This window comes from Scardinius erythrophthalmus, assembly GCF_964197995.2.
Source record: "Scardinius erythrophthalmus genome assembly, chromosome: 24".
NCBI classification, from domain to species: Eukaryota; Metazoa; Chordata; class Actinopteri; order Cypriniformes; family Leuciscidae; genus Scardinius; species Scardinius erythrophthalmus.
The window spans coordinates 11,904,456-11,923,327 of record NC_138244.1 but is presented as its reverse complement, the minus strand read 5'-3'; the positions used below and the strand labels follow the sequence as shown (position 1 = coordinate 11,923,327).

Genomic DNA, 18,872 nt, shown 5'->3' with positions numbered 1-18,872 from the left:
CAGAATTCATTTGAATGCAGCTCTTATTGGAGCACATACTGTAGATTCTTCCATAACTTCAACAGTCATGAATAATAAGCTTTAGGCATTCAAGCATTTTGTTCAATCTTTTACTCGAACAGATAGTCCAGCCCAAAATGGTCAATATTGCAAGGTTATGCTCCTCAGAATACGCATAAGATTTTTGCACACTGAATAAGCAGTTTGTTACATGTACCTGATAATAGAAAACTTTAAGGCATTTACATGACATTACACGCTGTAATTGGCTAAGATCCTGCATGTAAAAGCACTCATTGTTCAAAGTATCAAACAATCAGGTAACACTCATTTGCAAAGTCTTTACACACTGTACAGTTATGGTCAGAATGATTGGCAACCCTGGTAAATGTGTGTATGTGTGTGCTAGAAATCTTATAATGGGTCATGGTTGGATCTTCCATCAGGACAACGATCCAAAACAAGAAAAATCAACACAGAAATGTGTCACTGAGCACAAAAGGAAGCTTCAGCTATGATCATCCCAGTCCCTGACCTGAACCCTATAGAAAATGAGTGGGCTGAACTGAAGAGAAGAAGCGCCAACAGGGATCTGGGTTCTGTATGGAGGAATGGTCTCTGATCTCTTGTCAGGTGTTCTCCAAACTCATCAGGCATTATAGGAGAAAACTCAGAGCTGTTATCTTGGCAAAAGTAGGTTGCAAAAAGTATTTAATAAAAGGGTGCCAATAATTATGGCACCAATGCACCAAACACCAATGTGTTTTGGAGAAAAGCATTTATTTCACAATGTGATTCCCCCCCCCCCCCCCCCCCCCCGCTTTCAATTCTCTTACTTCAAGGAAAAGTTAGATTTTTGCAAATATTTTGAATGAAAGATCAAAAGGATAAACAATGCAGATTTATTTTTACAGCCATCTTTGATCATATTTACCAGTGGTGCCAATAATTCTGTATGTACACACACACACACACACACACACACACACACACACACACACACACACACACACACACACACATACTGTATATGTTTTTTACATAAAAATGAATTGGTTTAAATAATAAAATTGACTATGGAACCTAGTTATAGTTCCATCTATGAACACACGATTCATGCTCCTTAAACACATTTTTGGGTAATTAAATCCATCCTCCATAATAATACCAGCATCATCACCACACTCAGAAGAAAATGTGATGGAACCTGCTTTTACACATGCAGACTGGTTGAACATCAATGTGATCAATGTATGATGAGGCACGTATTCGCTCGTGACAGAAGGCAAATATTTTCTGACCTCTAAACCAGGTCTCTCCCATTTGCAGACCCCAACATTTGAAAGACTGTAAAAGGGCAAGCAGGTTTTGGCCCATGGGCCTTGACCTTAGATTGAAAACTCATGAATCTTTCCCCCAGTTTTCCCTGAACCAAACACGTGCATTAGTGTCCAGTTTTAGGAGGTCCATAATCCAGGCATCTTTTTGTGCCCCTTCCATGAACTCTGATAGGGATATTTGACCTGTGGATGAAGAGGAAGACTGTTTTTAATTCATTCTTTCATCATCCGCTCCCTTCTCTCCCTGTCCACTGACAGGCTTATTTTAGCAACAGTCTAAGCCTACACATTATATAAGGCTGTTTATTCATCTTTGTGCTCCTGTGGATTTTTAGAAAGCAAACATAATTTTCACACACTCTTGAGTTTAATTTGTCAAGTTGCATCAGTGTCCAAATAGCATTATCACAGGAGATTTCAGACATTTTCCTCAAGCAACAAATATGATTTCCACCACAACTCAAATGATGTAGGCCTATTGGGTGCATGTATTCTGTGATATAAATGACACAGATATGATATGTACTGTATATATAATATATGAAATGATACGTCAGTTTGGGGAGGGTCTATTCTATATATATAAAATATGTACCGTATATACATCTAAAAAAATGTTTATATTTTATCTCCCTTTATTGTTTTCACAGTTACACATTTTATAGATGAAAATATGCATTAAGTGAAAACATAAAAAAGGTTGGATATTTGGACAATTGGATGTCTTGTTAAAATCATGAAGGATCTATATATAAATATATACATCTAACAATATATATTTTCCTCATAATTGTGTACATATATTTGCACATACATGTTCCCATTTAAATGTGAATATATATGTTCAAATATACTTATGTACACACATTACCATATTTGATGACATGTACAGTGCCCTCCACAATTATTGAACCCCCTGGTAAATATGATCAAAATTGGCTGTAAAAAATAAATCTTCATCGATTATCCTTGTGATCTTTCATTCAAAAAATGTGCAAAATTCTAACCTTTCATTGAAGTAAAAGAATTGAAAGTGGGGGGAAATCACATTATGAAATAAATGTTTTTCTCCAAAACATGTTGGCCACAATTATTGAAACCCCTAGAATTTTTTACGAGTAAAATATCTCTGAAGTATATTCCCATTAATATTTACCTTTTTTAGTACACCAGGGTGACTAGGAACATGAAACTGTCCAGCTATGACTTCGTGTTTCACAGGAGTTTAAATAGGAGGAAACACAAAGGCCAAATCCCCTTAATCATCCATCACAATGAGTAAAACCACAGAATACAGTTCTGATGCGTAGCAAAAGATTGTTGAGCATCACAAACTAGAAAGTGGCTGTAAGACAATAGCTAAAGAATTGAAAATCCCCATTTTGACCATCAGGGCAATAATTAAGAAGTTATAACCAACTAAAGATGTTATGAATCTGCCAGTAAAAGGACGTGTGTCTATACTGTCTTAATGCACGACGAGTATGAAAGTTTGAGTGGCCAAAGACTCTCCAAGGATCACAGATGGAGAATTGCAGAGATTAGTTGAGTCTAAGGGTCAGAAAGCCTAAAAAAAAAATTATCAAACAACCCCTACATCCCCACATGTTGTTTGGGAGGGTTTAAAAAAAAAACTCCTCGCTCCTCCAGAAACAAATTCCAGCAAATTTAATTGTCAGACACGACTGGATCTTCAAATAACACAGGGTTCTGTGGTCAGATGAGACTAAAACAGAGCTTTTTGGCAGCAAACACACTAGATGGGTTTGGTGAACACAAGGATAAAAAGTACCCCATGTGTACAATTTAATATACCATTGGATCTTTAATGTTGTGGGCATATTTTTCTGCTGGAGGTCCTGGACTTCTTGTTCAGATACATGGCATTGTGGATTCTATCAAATATCAACAGATAAAAAATCAAAACCTGACGCCTTCTGCTAGAAATCTTATAATATGCCGTGGTTGGATCTTCCATCAGGACAACGGTCCAAAACAAACATCAAAATCAAAACAAAAATTTGTTGCGGAGCACAAAATGAAGCTTCTGCCATGACCGTCTCAGTCCCCTGACCTGATGAGTGGGCTGAACTAAAGAGGAGAAGCACCAACATGGATCTGGGAATCTGAAGGATCTGGAGAGATTCTGTGTGGAGGAATGGTCTCTGATCTCTTGTCAGTTATTCTCCAAACTCATCAGGCATTATAGGAGAAGACTCAGAGCTGTTATCTTGGCAAAAGGAGATTGCAAAAAGTATTTAATAAAAGGGTTTCAATAATTGTGGCCAATGTGTTTTGGAGAAAAACATTTATTTCATAATGTGATTTTCCCCCCACTTTCAATTCTTTTACTTCAATGAAAGGTTAGAATTTTGCACATTTTTTGAATGAAAGATCACAAGGATAATCGATGCAGATTTATTTTTTACAGCCAATTTTGATCATATTTACCAGGGGGTTCAATAATTGTGGAGGGCACTGTAAGTGTATTATTGAATATAAAATTACACATAATATGATTTATAAGTAAACATATTGTCACATATTTTTCAATATAAGAAAAGCGGCAATACCTTGTGTATTATTATTGTAATATATTAACACAATATATTATTCTGTTCATTTTCAATATACATTAAATAATGTTATATATTGATCTTTCATATATAAGGAAAATATATATTTTTTTAAATGCGTAATGAATGGCTTGAAATAGAATGCTGAACAAGTTTTTAGGTGTGCTGTTTGAATGTTTACATACTTTTGGCAACATGTTCATCTGTTTACCCCAAGAAAGTACATTTTTGGTCTTTAAAGTCCCTCTAAAGTCAAATAATCTTTGTTAATCAAAATGACATATTTAAGAGTAAATAATTTATTTGTTCCTTAAAGGGATAGTTCACCCAAAAATTAAAATTCTGTCATCATTTACTCACCCCCAGGTTGTTTCAAACCTGTAAGAATTTCTTTTTTCTGCTGAACACAAAAGAAGTTATTTTGAAAAATGTCTGTAACCAAACAGTTGATGGACCCCATTGACTTCCATAGTATTTTTTTTTTCCTACTATGGAAGTCAATGGGGTCCAGCAACTGTTTGGTTACAGACATTTTTCAAAATAACTTCTTTTGTGTTCAGCAGAAAAAAGAAATTCTTACAGGTTTGAAACAACCTGAGGGTGAGTAAATGATGACAGAATTTTCATTTCTGGGTGAACTATCCCTTTAACATAGCTTGAATGGAACTTTATGGAACTCTACACTATACATGGACACACGAATATGCAAATTAGCCCCGCCTCCACTCACTCACAACAGCTTGGACTACCTGATCCACTGGATCAACTGTAGTAAACGCTACACAATGGCAAGTAGAAATACTGCTTTAATCCAGCCATTTATGTTTGAACCAGAAACTGATTCAGAAGAAGAAGAGGAAGTATGAATTATACAGGGTGTCTACATGTCAATGTATTTAAGTATTAAAGCCAATGGTAATGTGGTTTATGTATCACTCTCTACAACGTCGGACACATAACGGTAATTAATATGATAGAAAATAAGAGGAGTTGACGGGATTGGTTACATGTTTGTGACGGATGGCGGTTTCAAACTGCGTTCTTTGGTTCACTGCAGTTTTAAGGAGAAATTACTAGCAATGGTGTTGACTTATGAATTTGCACATGGTTTGTCTTAAAGGGATAGTTCACCCAAAAATGAAAATTCTGTCATCATTTATTCACCCTCATGTTGTTCCAAATCTGTATGAATTTCTTTCTTCTGTTGAACTTAAAAGAAGATATTTTGAAGAATGTTGGTAACCAAACAGTTGATGAACCCCATTGACTTCCATAGTATTTATTTTTTCTACTGGTCAAAGTCAATGGGGTCCATCAACAGAAGAAAGAAACTAATACAGGTTTGGAACAACTTAAGGGTGATGACTGGAAAAAAGACTGGTAGAGTAATGACAACATTTTTATTTTTGGGTGAACTATTTCTTTAAAGCATATTAAAACACCATAGACATATTACCAACATTTAAAAACTTGATTTTAACCACAGGGGGTCTTTAAATATTTATTTGAGGAAGGAAAAAATCCACTTACCATCTTTGTTTACATCCAAAATGTCGAATATCCTGTCACAAATTTCATTGAGTGTCATGTTGATGTTGTTTTTCTTAAGTTGACAAATGATCTAGAAGGAAAAAGCGAGACACTTTTTAGGCAAGGAAATACAAAGATGACAATGGTGAGAATCAAGACCACTCTCACCCTTATAATACGTTTGACCTCTTGTTTGTCCAACTTTCCATTGTCATCTCTGTCATAGACTTTAAAAGACCATTTCAATCTGTCCTCTAGGTTTCCTCTCAGAACCAGGTGGACAGCTGCTACAAATTCCATAAAGTCTATAACATCATCCTGCAAATGGACACAAATGATTCTCGGTTGATGAGCTGATCACATATGCACATAATCACAGCTTATGAATAGAAATTGCTGCTTTGCAATCACTATTCAATTTTTAAGTAAATGCATTTTTAAAGTTTTAAATGATGTAAAAAATACTTGACCTTTTAAACTCTTGCGCTTACCTTGTTTGTGTCAAAAGATTTGAAGAGCGTTTCCATGTACAAAGCCTCATCTTCCGATGTGCTCTGAACCCCGAAGATCTTGCGGAACTCATGAAGATGCAGGGCTCCACTTGGGCACTCTCTCATGAATCTGGTATAAAGAGGCTGGATATCTGATAGGTCCAATTCTTCAGCTTCATCACTTTGAATTTGACCCATACTGAAGTCCAGTCTTTGTCCAAAATGTTGATCATCTGAAAATAGCCACGATAACCGAAGCGAAAGTGCCGCGCTGCATTCTCCTCACGGCTAAACTGACATAATCCACTTACAACTAGAAACGTGTTGTCTTACTATAAACGTACTGGTATTTTTGGAAGGAGTAAATCTCATTTGCTCTTTGATCTGACGTGCAGAATCCTCAGGATGAAAGTTCACCATCTAATATATGAGAAATCGAATATGTTGAGTCAGTTCTAAATGCCTTAAACTAATATATATATATATATATATATATATATATATATATATATATATATATATATATATATATATATATATATTATATATATATATTAGTTTAAGGCATTTAGAACTGACTCGATATATTAGATTTCTTATGTAATTCTAATTCTTGTTGCATTACATTATTTGTTTCTACATCCTTTGTGGCTTGCATCCATCTATACCCATTCACAGCACTGAAATCTGTGTAGTTGGCAGCACAAAAGAACTGAAAAATAAATCAAGCCTCTCGTCTGAGTCTTTCTAAATGATTAATAAATTCTCTTAAATGATTGATTTTTAATGAAGTCATGGCTGATTAAATAGGAGGGTCATTATACTCAATTACACCAGTGTCACAAAATGCCTTGCGTGACTAATATAAAGTTAAACCCTGACCTATATGACCTCACTCTTCTAGATTGCCTTTCTGTAAAACATATGGTTTCACTGGGGGTTTTAAAGGGCCAAACCACTCTCACCATTCTTACCTTTCCACTTTCTGAATCCACTGTCCTAACAGGACCTTTTAATTACAGCGGTCTATAAATACAGCCTGAGTTCATAGCTGCGTTCAGACGAGAGGGAAGACATTTGTGTTTTTTACATTGCCTTGCAAAAAAATGGCATTAAAACTGGAAAAGGACTTTACTGTTGACATCATGAATGAATTATTAGGATTAATAATGCATGACCTACAAAGAATATGCATACTTGGAAAGAAAAATAATGTGTCAGAGTGAATTTAAAATAAAAACATATTTGGAGTATTTGTTGCTCTTGAAATTATATTGATTATTTATTTGTTTAAATCAGCATTTAGAAATATTTTTTTTTTTTTGAAAGACTGGTATTATATTATCATACGCTATATGGTAAGCGTAACATTATAATTTAGTTTTTACTAAACAGGTCAAGTCCATTTATGCCCTCTTTCCACAATATTTATGAACACCGTTTAGCAACGCTTCTTTGCCGGTGAACTTTGGCCTAGATGGAGAATCACATCAATTTTACTTCCGGTCAATAAACCCAAATCCAGCCCCGTATCACCTCTCGTCTTCTTTTTGATGAGGTGATATATTATTGAGCAGCATGTAAGAGATGTTTGTCATGACTGAGTGGAAGGTTTCTCACCTTTTCTCAACTGTCATTACTGGCAGCGTAATCCTACGCTTTGAATCACCACAATCCCACACGTTCTTAACATTTTATGTAACGTAAGGCTAACATAAATAAAGTGTTGCTAATATGCGGCATGGGAAAAAAAAACTAATTTGGGTCTGAACAAATGTGCTATACTATACTGTATGGTGGTCATGGCTTGGATAAATTTGACAAAACCGTAAAAAGGAAGCCTTAATCTATAAAAACGAGTTAAACACTGTTAAAGTTAAACACTGTTTCTACTCTGTTTTTGTTGTTTTGTGATCATTCAAACAGAAAAAGGCCCCAAAAAAGTCACATATGGCACACATAGGCTGTATCGTTAACTTGTGGTTTAACTATGAGAGTAAAATCAGACATAAAATTTTTGTTTTAGTCGCTAATCAAACATTTACTGTGGTATATTCAATCAAAACAGCATAGTAACCGCAGCTCTTCAGTCAGTGAGTATAATCATCGCGCTGCTGCCCCCTATCGACCAACAGCTGAACTGCACCCCCAAATTCCGTAAACATCCCCAACGTCACTTCCGCTTGCATTGAAAAACATAGCAAACGCTGTATTTATTTCGTATTAAGCGCTATTTCCATTCTATAGTCTTGTGCGTCTCCATCAATATTGAAGTGCAGAGACGTCCTTTCTAAAACTGTATTAATAGCCTTAGTTATGAAGGTGAGTGGAGGATTTTGTTTGTTTTGCGTGACAGTATTAAAGCCAAACCTGTTCTTACCTGATTCTGCACGAGCACAAACTGTTGAATTTTTAAAATCAGAAGTATTTGCATACGGGATTTTTTGTTACTTTGCCATTAAATGCGCTTTAGTCGGATACATGTTGTGTTATCTTGCTCTGATAATAGATAAACGGGGCAGCTGACAATGAGTCGATTCCTAAATAGGGTATAATATTTCATCAGCATGATAATGCAAAAACCACTGTATAAGCTATGCAGTATCACTTTTATTCATTTTTGCAACCATAAAGTTTATGATTTTAGCTGTATAAGAGGGTGTAAAAGGGTTGTCAGGGAAGAGATGATGATGACGACGATGATGATAATGATAATTGTTGTTGTAATTGGGTCATTCATGTCATGCAGTACCTTTTGCACTCTATAATTTTTCAGATATAAATATATTTTATAATTTAAGGAAGTATTTATACTAATGTGTATAACAGACTCTCAGAAATAAACCAGATAATACCAAAAAACATCATAGATATCATCAAATCAACTTATGATTGTGCTGCTGCTTTCCTACTGAAATGATGAATTGACTTATTGCAAAGTGACGTATTTTTTTTCCTTATTTAGCAACTTGCCTCAGTGTAACAAAGTTCACATGGAATTGTAATTGTAGAAATTGCATTGGATCTTGATTTATATATACTTGATGGGTACATGAAAATGTACTGCATAACATGAATGATTGTGTTTACATTGTCGTGTTTGTATTTCTGTATTAACAGTATGAACTGTATAATCTTGTTAATTCAAGGGTGCAGAGACTGAGGTGATCGAGGAAGCACCTGCTGACCCTAATAATGAAGAACTTCCACCTTACCTGCGTGAAGAACCACCTGAGGGTAAGTTCAGCATGATTATTTCATAATATTTTGCTCTTAAATATAAATCCATGTATGTAATTAAATTAATTTCTGTGTGCATTATGTCCAGAAACTTTTTTTTAACCAACAAACAAGGTTTTAGTAAAAAAAAAAAAAAGAATTGTATATTATATTGTATATTGTAATATTGTATTTTCCATTCATTCATGTGAACATTCATTGGCATTTCAGCGCTAAATGCTAAATAAAGCATTTAGTGCTGAAATGGCAATGAATGTTCACATGATTGTATAATGGAAAATGTATTTCCATTATGTATATTGTAGGTCTTCTTCTTTTTTTTTTTGATCATTTTAGTCACCTTTTCAACTTCGCTGGTTCATTTTCGCTTTGTGGTGTCACAAATATCTAAAAATGCATTCTTTATTTTACAATTTCTAAAGGAAATCAAATGTATTTACAATAAAGAACAACTAAAAATTTTTTAGATACTATACTGTTCAAAAGTTTATTAATGGTGTACAGTGTTTTTGAAAGAAATTTCTTATGCCCACCAATTTATTTGATCAAAATCCAGTAAAAACGGCAATATTGTAAAATATGATTAGAATGTAAAATAACGGTTTTCTATTTTAATATATTTTAAAATGTAATTTATTCCTGTGATACAAACCTAAAAATTACTCCAGTCTTCAGTGTCACATGAAAAATGTCTTCTTATTATCAATGTTAAAATTTCTGTGTTTGGCATGGTAATGGATACAACAATGTTAATATGTTTGGTATTGGCGGAATAGATTATTGTTTTTAGATGTTATTGCTGTTACTGTTGATTATTGCTGCTGCAGAGCAAGTACGAGACTTGCTATTGCCAATACACACACGACACACTGCTGTGAGCAAGTCAGACATGCTGCTGCTGTACAATGTAGCATATATCAATTACCCATGGAAGATCTATACAGGTGGAGCTGGGGAAGGTGGAGGGTTTCTGAAACGCGCTGCGACTGCTACAGAAAATGCAGACCAAGTATTTTTAAAGGTTGAGCAGCGAGCTGATTGGCTACTGATACAGCAGGAGCCAATCAGCTGCGCCCTATAGAGAGGGATGTGATTGCAAACAGATTGAGTTAAAGGTGGTATCAGTGATTTCAGGCCCAAAAATATTTTTATCACATTCATCTAATATTTCCTAACGATCCGCTAGCTGCCCGCCCCATAAGCATGCCGTCAAAAAACGCGTCTCTGTAGGCAGCCTAGGCTCTGAGATCTGCACACAAAAACAAATGGTTTAGCCAAACACTCAAAACCAAAACAAATAGTGTTCCAACCAATCACCGACAGGGGGAGGGTGTTGTGAGGTTTTGAGCCAGCTTTTTCTTCAGCTCTGACTTCGCGTGCAGCCGTGCACGAGCACAAAACCTCGCAACACCCTCCCCCTGTCGGTGATTGGTTGGAACACTATTTGTTTTGGTTTTGAGTGTTTGGCTAAACCATTTGTTTTTGTGTGCAGATCTCAGAGCCTAGGCTGCCTACAGAGACACGTTTTTTTGACGGCATGCTTATGGGGCGGGCAGCTAGCGGATCGTTAGGAAAGATTAGATGAATGTGATAAAAATATTTTTGGGCCTGAAATCACTGATACCACCTTTAAGGTTCGATCAGCCTGCGCCATCTAGAGGTTTCATGATAGAACTTTGTGTTTGTGCTACTTAATATTTTTGTTGAGAAAAACAAACATTGGAAATAGAAATCATTTGTAACAAAGTAAAAGTCCTATACTGTCACTTGATCAATTTAATGCATTCTTGCTGAATAAATGTATCAATTACAAAAAACATTTACTGACCCAACGTTTTGAACGGTAGTTTGTATTTGTTTTTGGAAAACTTAGTAAAAAAAGTGAGATATTTTAGAATTTTGATTAAAAACACATACACTGTAAAAAGTGATCAGTTGGCTTAACTTAATCATTTTAAGGCAACGGGTTTCCTCATTTCTTTTAAGTAATAAACTTAAGACTGGAACTTGACAATTCCACATGACTAAATTTGTTCAATTACACATTACGTTTTTTAAGTTAAGTCAACTGATCACTTTTTTAATCCTCAGGGAAATCTGGTTCATTTTTGTCAAAGCATATCCAGCCATCTGTTACCTTTGTAATGTTGTAGTAAAGTATAGTGATCTGCAGAGGGCCACACTGATCAACATAACACAGGAAGATTTCGGCAGTGAAAAAATGCTGTTTGGAGTGTCAAATTGTACAAAGGTTTAAGTAAACTTAATTCCCGAGTCCATTCATCTTTCCAAACCGCTTCCCAGAAAATGCATTCTTTATTTTACAATTTCTAAAGGAAATCAAATGTATTTACAATAAAGAACAACTAAAAATTTTTTAGATACTATACTGTTCAAAAGTTTATTAATGGTGTACAGTGTTTTTGAAAGAAATTTCTTATGCCCACCAATTTATTTGATCAAAATCCAGTAAAAACGGCAATATTGTAAAATATGATTAGAATGTAAAATAACGGTTTTCTATTTTAATATATTTTAAAATGTAATTTATTCCTGTGATACAAACCTAAAAATTACTCCAGTCTTCAGTGTCACATGAAAAATGTCTTCTTATTATCAATGTTAAAATTTCTGTGTTTGGCATGGTAATGGATACAACAATGTTAATATGTTTGGTATTGGCGGAATAGATTATTGTTTTTAGATGTTATTGCTGTTACTGTTGATTATTGCTGCTGCAGAGCAAGTACGAGACTTGCTATTGCCAATACACACACGACACACTGCTGTGAGCAAGTCAGACATGCTGCTGCTGTACAATGTAGCATATATCAATTACCCATGGAAGATCTATACAGGTGGAGCTGGGGAAGGTGGAGGGTTTCTGAAACGCGCTGCGACTGCTACAGAAAATGCAGACCAAGTATTTTTAAAGGTTGAGCAGCGAGCTGATTGGCTACTGATACAGCAGGAGCCAATCAGCTGCGCCCTATAGAGAGGGATGTGATTGCAAACAGATTGAGTTAAAGGTGGTATCAGTGATTTCAGGCCCAAAAATATTTTTATCACATTCATCTAATATTTCCTAACGATCCGCTAGCTGCCCGCCCCATAAGCATGCCGTCAAAAAACGCGTCTCTGTAGGCAGCCTAGGCTCTGAGATCTGCACACAAAAACAAATGGTTTAGCCAAACACTCAAAACCAAAACAAATAGTGTTCCAACCAATCACCGACAGGGGGAGGGTGTTGTGAGGTTTTGAGCCAGCTTTTTCTTCAGCTCTGACTTCGCGTGCAGCCGTGCACGAGCACAAAACCTCGCAACACCCTCCCCCTGTCGGTGATTGGTTGGAACACTATTTGTTTTGGTTTTGAGTGTTTGGCTAAACCATTTGTTTTTGTGTGCAGATCTCAGAGCCTAGGCTGCCTACAGAGACACGTTTTTTTGACGGCATGCTTATGGGGCGGGCAGCTAGCGGATCGTTAGGAAAGATTAGATGAATGTGATAAAAATATTTTTGGGCCTGAAATCACTGATACCACCTTTAAGGTTCGATCAGCCTGCGCCATCTAGAGGTTTCATGATAGAACTTTGTGTTTGTGCTACTTAATATTTTTGTTGAGAAAAACAAACATTGGAAATAGAAATCATTTGTAACAAAGTAAAAGTCCTATACTGTCACTTGATCAATTTAATGCATTCTTGCTGAATAAATGTATCAATTACAAAAAACATTTACTGACCCAACGTTTTGAACGGTAGTTTGTATTTGTTTTTGGAAAACTTAGTAAAAAAAGTGAGATATTTTAGAATTTTGATTAAAAACACATACACTGTAAAAAGTGATCAGTTGGCTTAACTTAATCATTTTAAGGCAACGGGTTTCCTCATTTCTTTTAAGTAATAAACTTAAGACTGGAACTTGACAATTCCACATGACTAAATTTGTTCAATTACACATTACGTTTTTTAAGTTAAGTCAACTGATCACTTTTTTAATCCTCAGGGAAATCTGGTTCATTTTTGTCAAAGCATATCCAGCCATCTGTTACCTTTGTAATGTTGTAGTAAAGTATAGTGATCTGCAGAGGGCCACACTGATCAACATAACACAGGAAGATTTCGGCAGTGAAAAAATGCTGTTTGGAGTGTCAAATTGTACAAAGGTTTAAGTAAACTTAATTCCCGAGTCCATTCATCTTTCCAAACCGCTTCCCAGAAAGCCCTGCAGTGCTCTCTGATACACACAGGGCTGCATCTGTAGTTAATAACAGGCACGTACACTATATTAATGCCTTTCATTAAGAGTTAAAGATCTTGCAGTGATTGAACATGTTTAAGTTAAATTGGGCTTTTTTGCCCAAACCGCGATCAATGTCCTCGCTTTGTTCTCTGTGCTATTTGATCTTTACGTCCAGGGACGGCACAAAGAAACAAAGCTCTCTTGTCTTGTCTCTTTATAAAAAGTCTATTCGGGGTGAAGGCTCTGATGCTGCTGCTTTGCCAGAAACAATCTCTTTAGTTTAAATGGCAGCATTATGTTGCTATAAATTGCTTTGGGATCCACTGTGCCTGCTGCCCACCAGTGCATCACAGGTGATTGCGTAACAGCAAATGCCTGCCCTCTGGCTTTTTGTGCTGCTGCCTCGGTGCGGATCCTGAAATAGTTGATAATTTCGCCGAGATTTTCTCCTTCTTTGTTGCTGAGAACTTGCATGGATTCTAGAATTCTCTCAGATATGGGTTGTGCATATTGAGCTGTTTGTTCTGATTTAGCGTGTGTTGATTTTGACGTATACAGAGCTATTTTGGGTAAATCAAACTGTCTATTTTAGTGAAATTGGCCATCACGATAACTGGCGTTTTAGAAGAAATGACTACACAAGTGCATTGAGCCTGTTCAGAAGGAGGGGAATTGTTTGAACCAGGCTTAATATAACTGAGTAAATAGCAGAAGGGATTGAAGTACAAGCAGAATGATCCTAGTTCAGTATCTCAGTGACTTCACAAAGATCTGCTTAGGGTTTCAAAGCCCAGAATACCGCGTTCTGTCAGGGCGCAGACTGGAATCCGTTTGTCGGCAGAGTTGGTTGGTGTGAAAGGGGACTACACCAACTTTAATCATGTGAACCCCTGTGTTATGAACAATTCAGTCCATTCACTCAATCGAGTCTGTCTAGGACCACAAAGTGATTCAATTGGCAAGAACCTTCAATGACTACTAAGAAATTAAGAATAGGTGTGTTTGACTTGAAGCGGTAAAGTACCGCTTCAATATAGGTTTGCAAATAATCATTATTAGCATATATTTGTATATGCTATTTTGATAATCAATCTCTCGATTGATATATATATATATATATATATATATATATATATATATATATATATATATATATATATATATATATATATATATATATATATATATATATATATATATATATATATATATATATATATATATGATTTTTTTAATCAGTTAATCGGGGGCATAATAGATAGAATGTGTGCTGTAGCACGATACTACCATATTTTAGTTTCCAATTTTTTTGTGTTTCCACAACAATGTTAGTGAGTAAATCTACTGAAATCGTTAACGGTTAAGTCGTTTGTCATGGTTGTAAAAAACAATGGCCATCTGAACATGTTTGCCAAGCGCAAACCAGTACAGAAGTAATCAATAAATCATCGGGGAGTGTCATGCCTTTTTTCACAATCATTTTGGAGGGTCATAGAAAAATGTATTGCTGGCGAAGGGAGGGTCGAGTCTATTTTGACTATAGATCTCAAAACTCCTCTGGTAGCCCCTTAAATAAAAAAACAAACAGTCCTTAACCCTTAATTTTATTTTATGTGTGTGTTTTAGGTAGCTTATTTTTTTGCAAGCTAACTGCTCAGCATATTAGCTTAGCATACTTTTAGCCGTTTATTTACACGTATTATCTATTATGTTCGGATACCCCTCCGAGCAGATTAAATTGTTGGTATAATCGCAAAAGTGAACCGATACTCATGCCGTATGACTCCTGGTCACGCTTATTATTCTTTTTCCATAGCTCTGAATGAATTGTCTTGGGAGAGCAGCTCACATTCTTCGCATCTTTTGTCTGTGTGTGAAGTTTTGGTGGCAAGACCAGTGTGAATAAAACATAAATAAAACAGTGAAGCTGTGGTAAACAGCCACTAGTACTTGCATTGATACTCATGTCGATAATGTAGTTCAATTGTTTTTCTTCTTATTGCTTATTGGATAATTGTTTATTTTGTTGATTGTCCATGTCTTTTAGCAAGTGTGAGTGTTTACTTTGTGAATATAAAATCCCTTGGTAATTGTTGTTCTTATTGCCTGATGAAGATCTTGTGTGCTGGAAACATTGCGATTATATTCATGTTTTATGGAAGCAGATAAAGCAATGTGCTGGTTTCTTCACTTCTTTGTTAACGTGGTTCGACCCAAAAGTACTTTGTGAAAAGAGTCCGGCAGTGGGAAGCGTCAAAACCCATTTCTTGCACGCTAGTCATCATGATATCATAGCAAAACCTGCCTGAACCAGGTGTCGTATCAAGCCAGTAAGTTTTATTTTCTGAAGTGCCCCTGATGTTGTAGACATACAGAATGAGTCCCTTCAGGGCGTATGGTCGTCTGAGGTCAGACATAGTCACAGAGGATTTGGAGCGGAACCAGACAGACTAGCCCACATGCTAATATTCATGTGGAAAAATACAGGCAAAATGGAGCTCTCCTCCCTGAGGCGTTCGCTCGCGCTGCTGCAGACAGTGTACAGTTCACAGACTGTTTCTTCTGTTGATGCAACATTTGCACCTGATTTTTCTTCTCAAGCTTGTACTGTTACATCGTCTGTAAATGTCACATGTGAGGACAGAATGAAAGGCGTGATGGTAGTTTTGAGCAAATTACGAGTGACGAACGTAGTTGTTTCACAATTATGTCCTTTGTATGTTTTAGTGTGAGCAAGTGGCTGCGAAATTCAATCAAGGTTAGATTGTCAAGCCCTACCGGTGTGATTGCACTTTATTTTCTGAGCGAACAGGCTAGAACTGACGTAAACCTGAGACACAATGCCAGAGATTCGGTCTGTCTGCTAATTTGAGCTTCTGTTAATATCTGAAGCACATATTTGCTGAAGCATTCATTTAGACATCAATACCCTGTCTAAGTGATGTTTACGTATGTCATTGGTTCTGTCGTTTACCCATATGCGTAAAATATCAGCTAAATTACATTTTTGACAGAGTAATTACATTACTACCACGACTTTCATAGCCTGGTTTTAGCATATGATTGGTTAGGCTCACAAAGTCACTGTTGAGGATTGACAACTGTGTTTATTAGTGATTTATCGTGAGTCTCAAGTTGTCTTGTAATACCTGTAACCATAGCAACCAGTAACTGTAGTGGATGTCCCTAAACACCATGAATTGCATCTTTTAAGGATTTAATTTGTATTTCATCCTCAGAGGCATTACAGTTTAGTCCAATTCAGTCTTGTTTTGTTTCCTCTCACAATTATAATAATTTCCATTTAGGGCTGCAAAACGATTAATCGCGACTAATCGTTTGCAGAATAAAAGTTTTTGTTTACATCATATATGTGTGTGTACTGTGCATAATAATTATGTATAAATTCACAAACATGCATGTATAATTTTAAGAAAAAATCTATTTATGTATTAAGTATTTATAATTATATATAATATAAATTATATTTAAATATAAAAATGTATATAAACATGTAAATATTTTTTAATATATACATGCATGTGTGTGTATTTATAAATACATAATTATTTTACACAGTACACACACATATATGATGTAAACAAAAACTTTTATTCTGCAAACGATTAGTTGCGATTAATCGTTATGCAGCCCTATCTTGTTGATATTAAGCATCTATATTATAAGCTTAATAATTAAAATAAGTACATAATTTATGATGACTTGAATGCTAGGGTAAAAAGATATGACTTTAACTTCGACTAATTTAAATTATGACTAATTTAAACTACATATCTACAAAGACGGTCACCTCTCAACTTCAGTCTTGATCTTGAATGCATGGGACAGAGTATTATTATCTGTGGATCGCAAACATCTGACTGGCTTATTCAAGTTTAACAGATCAGACAAATAAGAAAGCCATTTAAAACAAAGAACAAAAGTACATAAATTAATTTAGCAGCACATTTTGTTGTTGTCTCTGGCAAGAAATGTGAGTATGAATAGACCTTCTGTTTGGGATTAGCAGAAAAGAATAATGTGCGAAGTCTGTGCTTTTATTTCACAGATGTGACTGACAACTAGTTGACTGAAGTTCAATTTTGTACAGCACAAATCAGCCAAGCTTGCTGTCAAAATTTGGTTTTGATTCCTCACTTTGGATATAGAACACAGTTGTCACCATGAACATACCAGTATTTAGCACTCCAACAGAACCGACAACCTGTATTTTGCTGCTGTGTGTAGCCACACGTAACCTTAATGCTAAGCTCCTCAAATCAGCTGTGAACTCATAACACACACACCAGCAATCTTTCAAACCACCCTGTGCAATTACAGCTGAAGGTGTGATTTACCTACGAGATCAATCTAGCATTTACGTCGACAAGACAGAATCAAGTTAATAATGGCTAAAAATGATGTTTTGTTGAGTTTGTGCACTTCTGTCCTGTTTGCTTGCAGCCGCGCTGCTGTTCCATCATCCTGACAGATCCAGTGCGCATGAGGGGCTCAATCTGATGTTGTGTAAAAGGATGATGGATGGACCGTCAGCCGCACGAGGCTCGCGGTGCATCGTCCACCTGCGGTTCTGCCTCGCCGTTTTCATTAGGTCCCCGTAGCCGAAAACACAGATCAACATATGCGCTGATCAAAGAGCCCTGAACGGGATGATGGATCGGTTCGAGTGCAGAAAGAAGCCTGTGGTTTCGTGTTCGCTCTTACGACTTGTTTTTCATTTTAAGTAATGTGTTTAATTAAAAATAGTGTGGTGTAGATGGATTACTTAAGAATTATCAGATGGTGTGGCACAAAAGAATTACAGCCTAGCTTTGGAGATAAATTGAATTCTTGGTAATTGGGGGTAGATTTTATAATGTGTATTGTTAAAACAGATTCTATTGAATTACTTTTATTCTATCGCTCCATTTATGAAAGAGCACCTGCTATCCATCAAAGGCTGAAAGCTAGAGTGGGTGGTGCCAATAGCATCACCAATTGGAAATTCAATGTAATGACATTTCAGTAAGGTTTTCTTCCTGGTTGGCCAACGGGTAGCCCCTCCCCCAAACTCACGCCATTGGTTGAGTCAACGTTACCATGTTGGGCAAAGTTTTGATAGCATCACAGTCAGATTTCAGGGAAATAAACCTGTGAACTTGGTGTTCACACCAAGAGCAATAACTATAAAGATAACTTTAGTGTTCTGTTTATTATAAGAACACACTGCAGTTTTGACGTCTGCCGCTTTAAATGGTTTATTAGCTCTTTTGAAGCAGAATGGATTCTGATTGGCATGTTTTTTATTGTTTATGAGGTGGAAAACAAGTAATTCCAATGATATCGTTCCTCTGTGCCGTTATCGTTAAAGCTGTTTGCAATTGTTTTAAATTTAGAATAATTTTTAAAAATGTCGTTATCACTACAATAAGGTTTCATTCATGCTCAATGAG

The 18,872-nt window shown here is 35.9% G+C and overlaps 2 protein-coding genes across 3 annotated transcripts in view; one reads left to right on the top strand and one right to left on the bottom strand.

The window, feature by feature from the left end:
- Positions 1-1,401: 1,401 nt before the first annotated feature.
- On the bottom strand, positions 1,402-6,135 carry guca1g (guanylate cyclase activator 1g; the record flags this gene model as incomplete). The annotated part of the gene is made up of 4 exons (XM_081355744.1): positions 1,402-1,523; positions 5,447-5,537; positions 5,615-5,764; positions 5,938-6,135. 4 exons carry the CDS (start codon positions 6,133-6,135, stop codon positions 1,402-1,404), a joined length of 561 nt encoding a protein of 186 aa, XP_081211870.1.
- Positions 6,136-8,063: 1,928 nt separating this feature from the next.
- Positions 8,064-18,872, top strand: part of LOC308684407 (transmembrane protein 263-B) — a 32,313-nt gene continuing 21,504 nt past the window's right edge. For both annotated transcript variants that reach the window (XR_014029360.1, XM_081355609.1), the window contains exons 1-2: positions 8,064-8,259; positions 9,087-9,174. Coding sequence is in view for 1 of the 2 variants with exons in the window: in XM_081355609.1 (XP_081211735.1) it covers positions 8,254-8,259; positions 9,087-9,174 (94 nt within the window). In the remaining variant the exon portion in view is untranslated. The remainder of the gene's footprint in view (positions 8,260-9,086; positions 9,175-18,872) is intronic.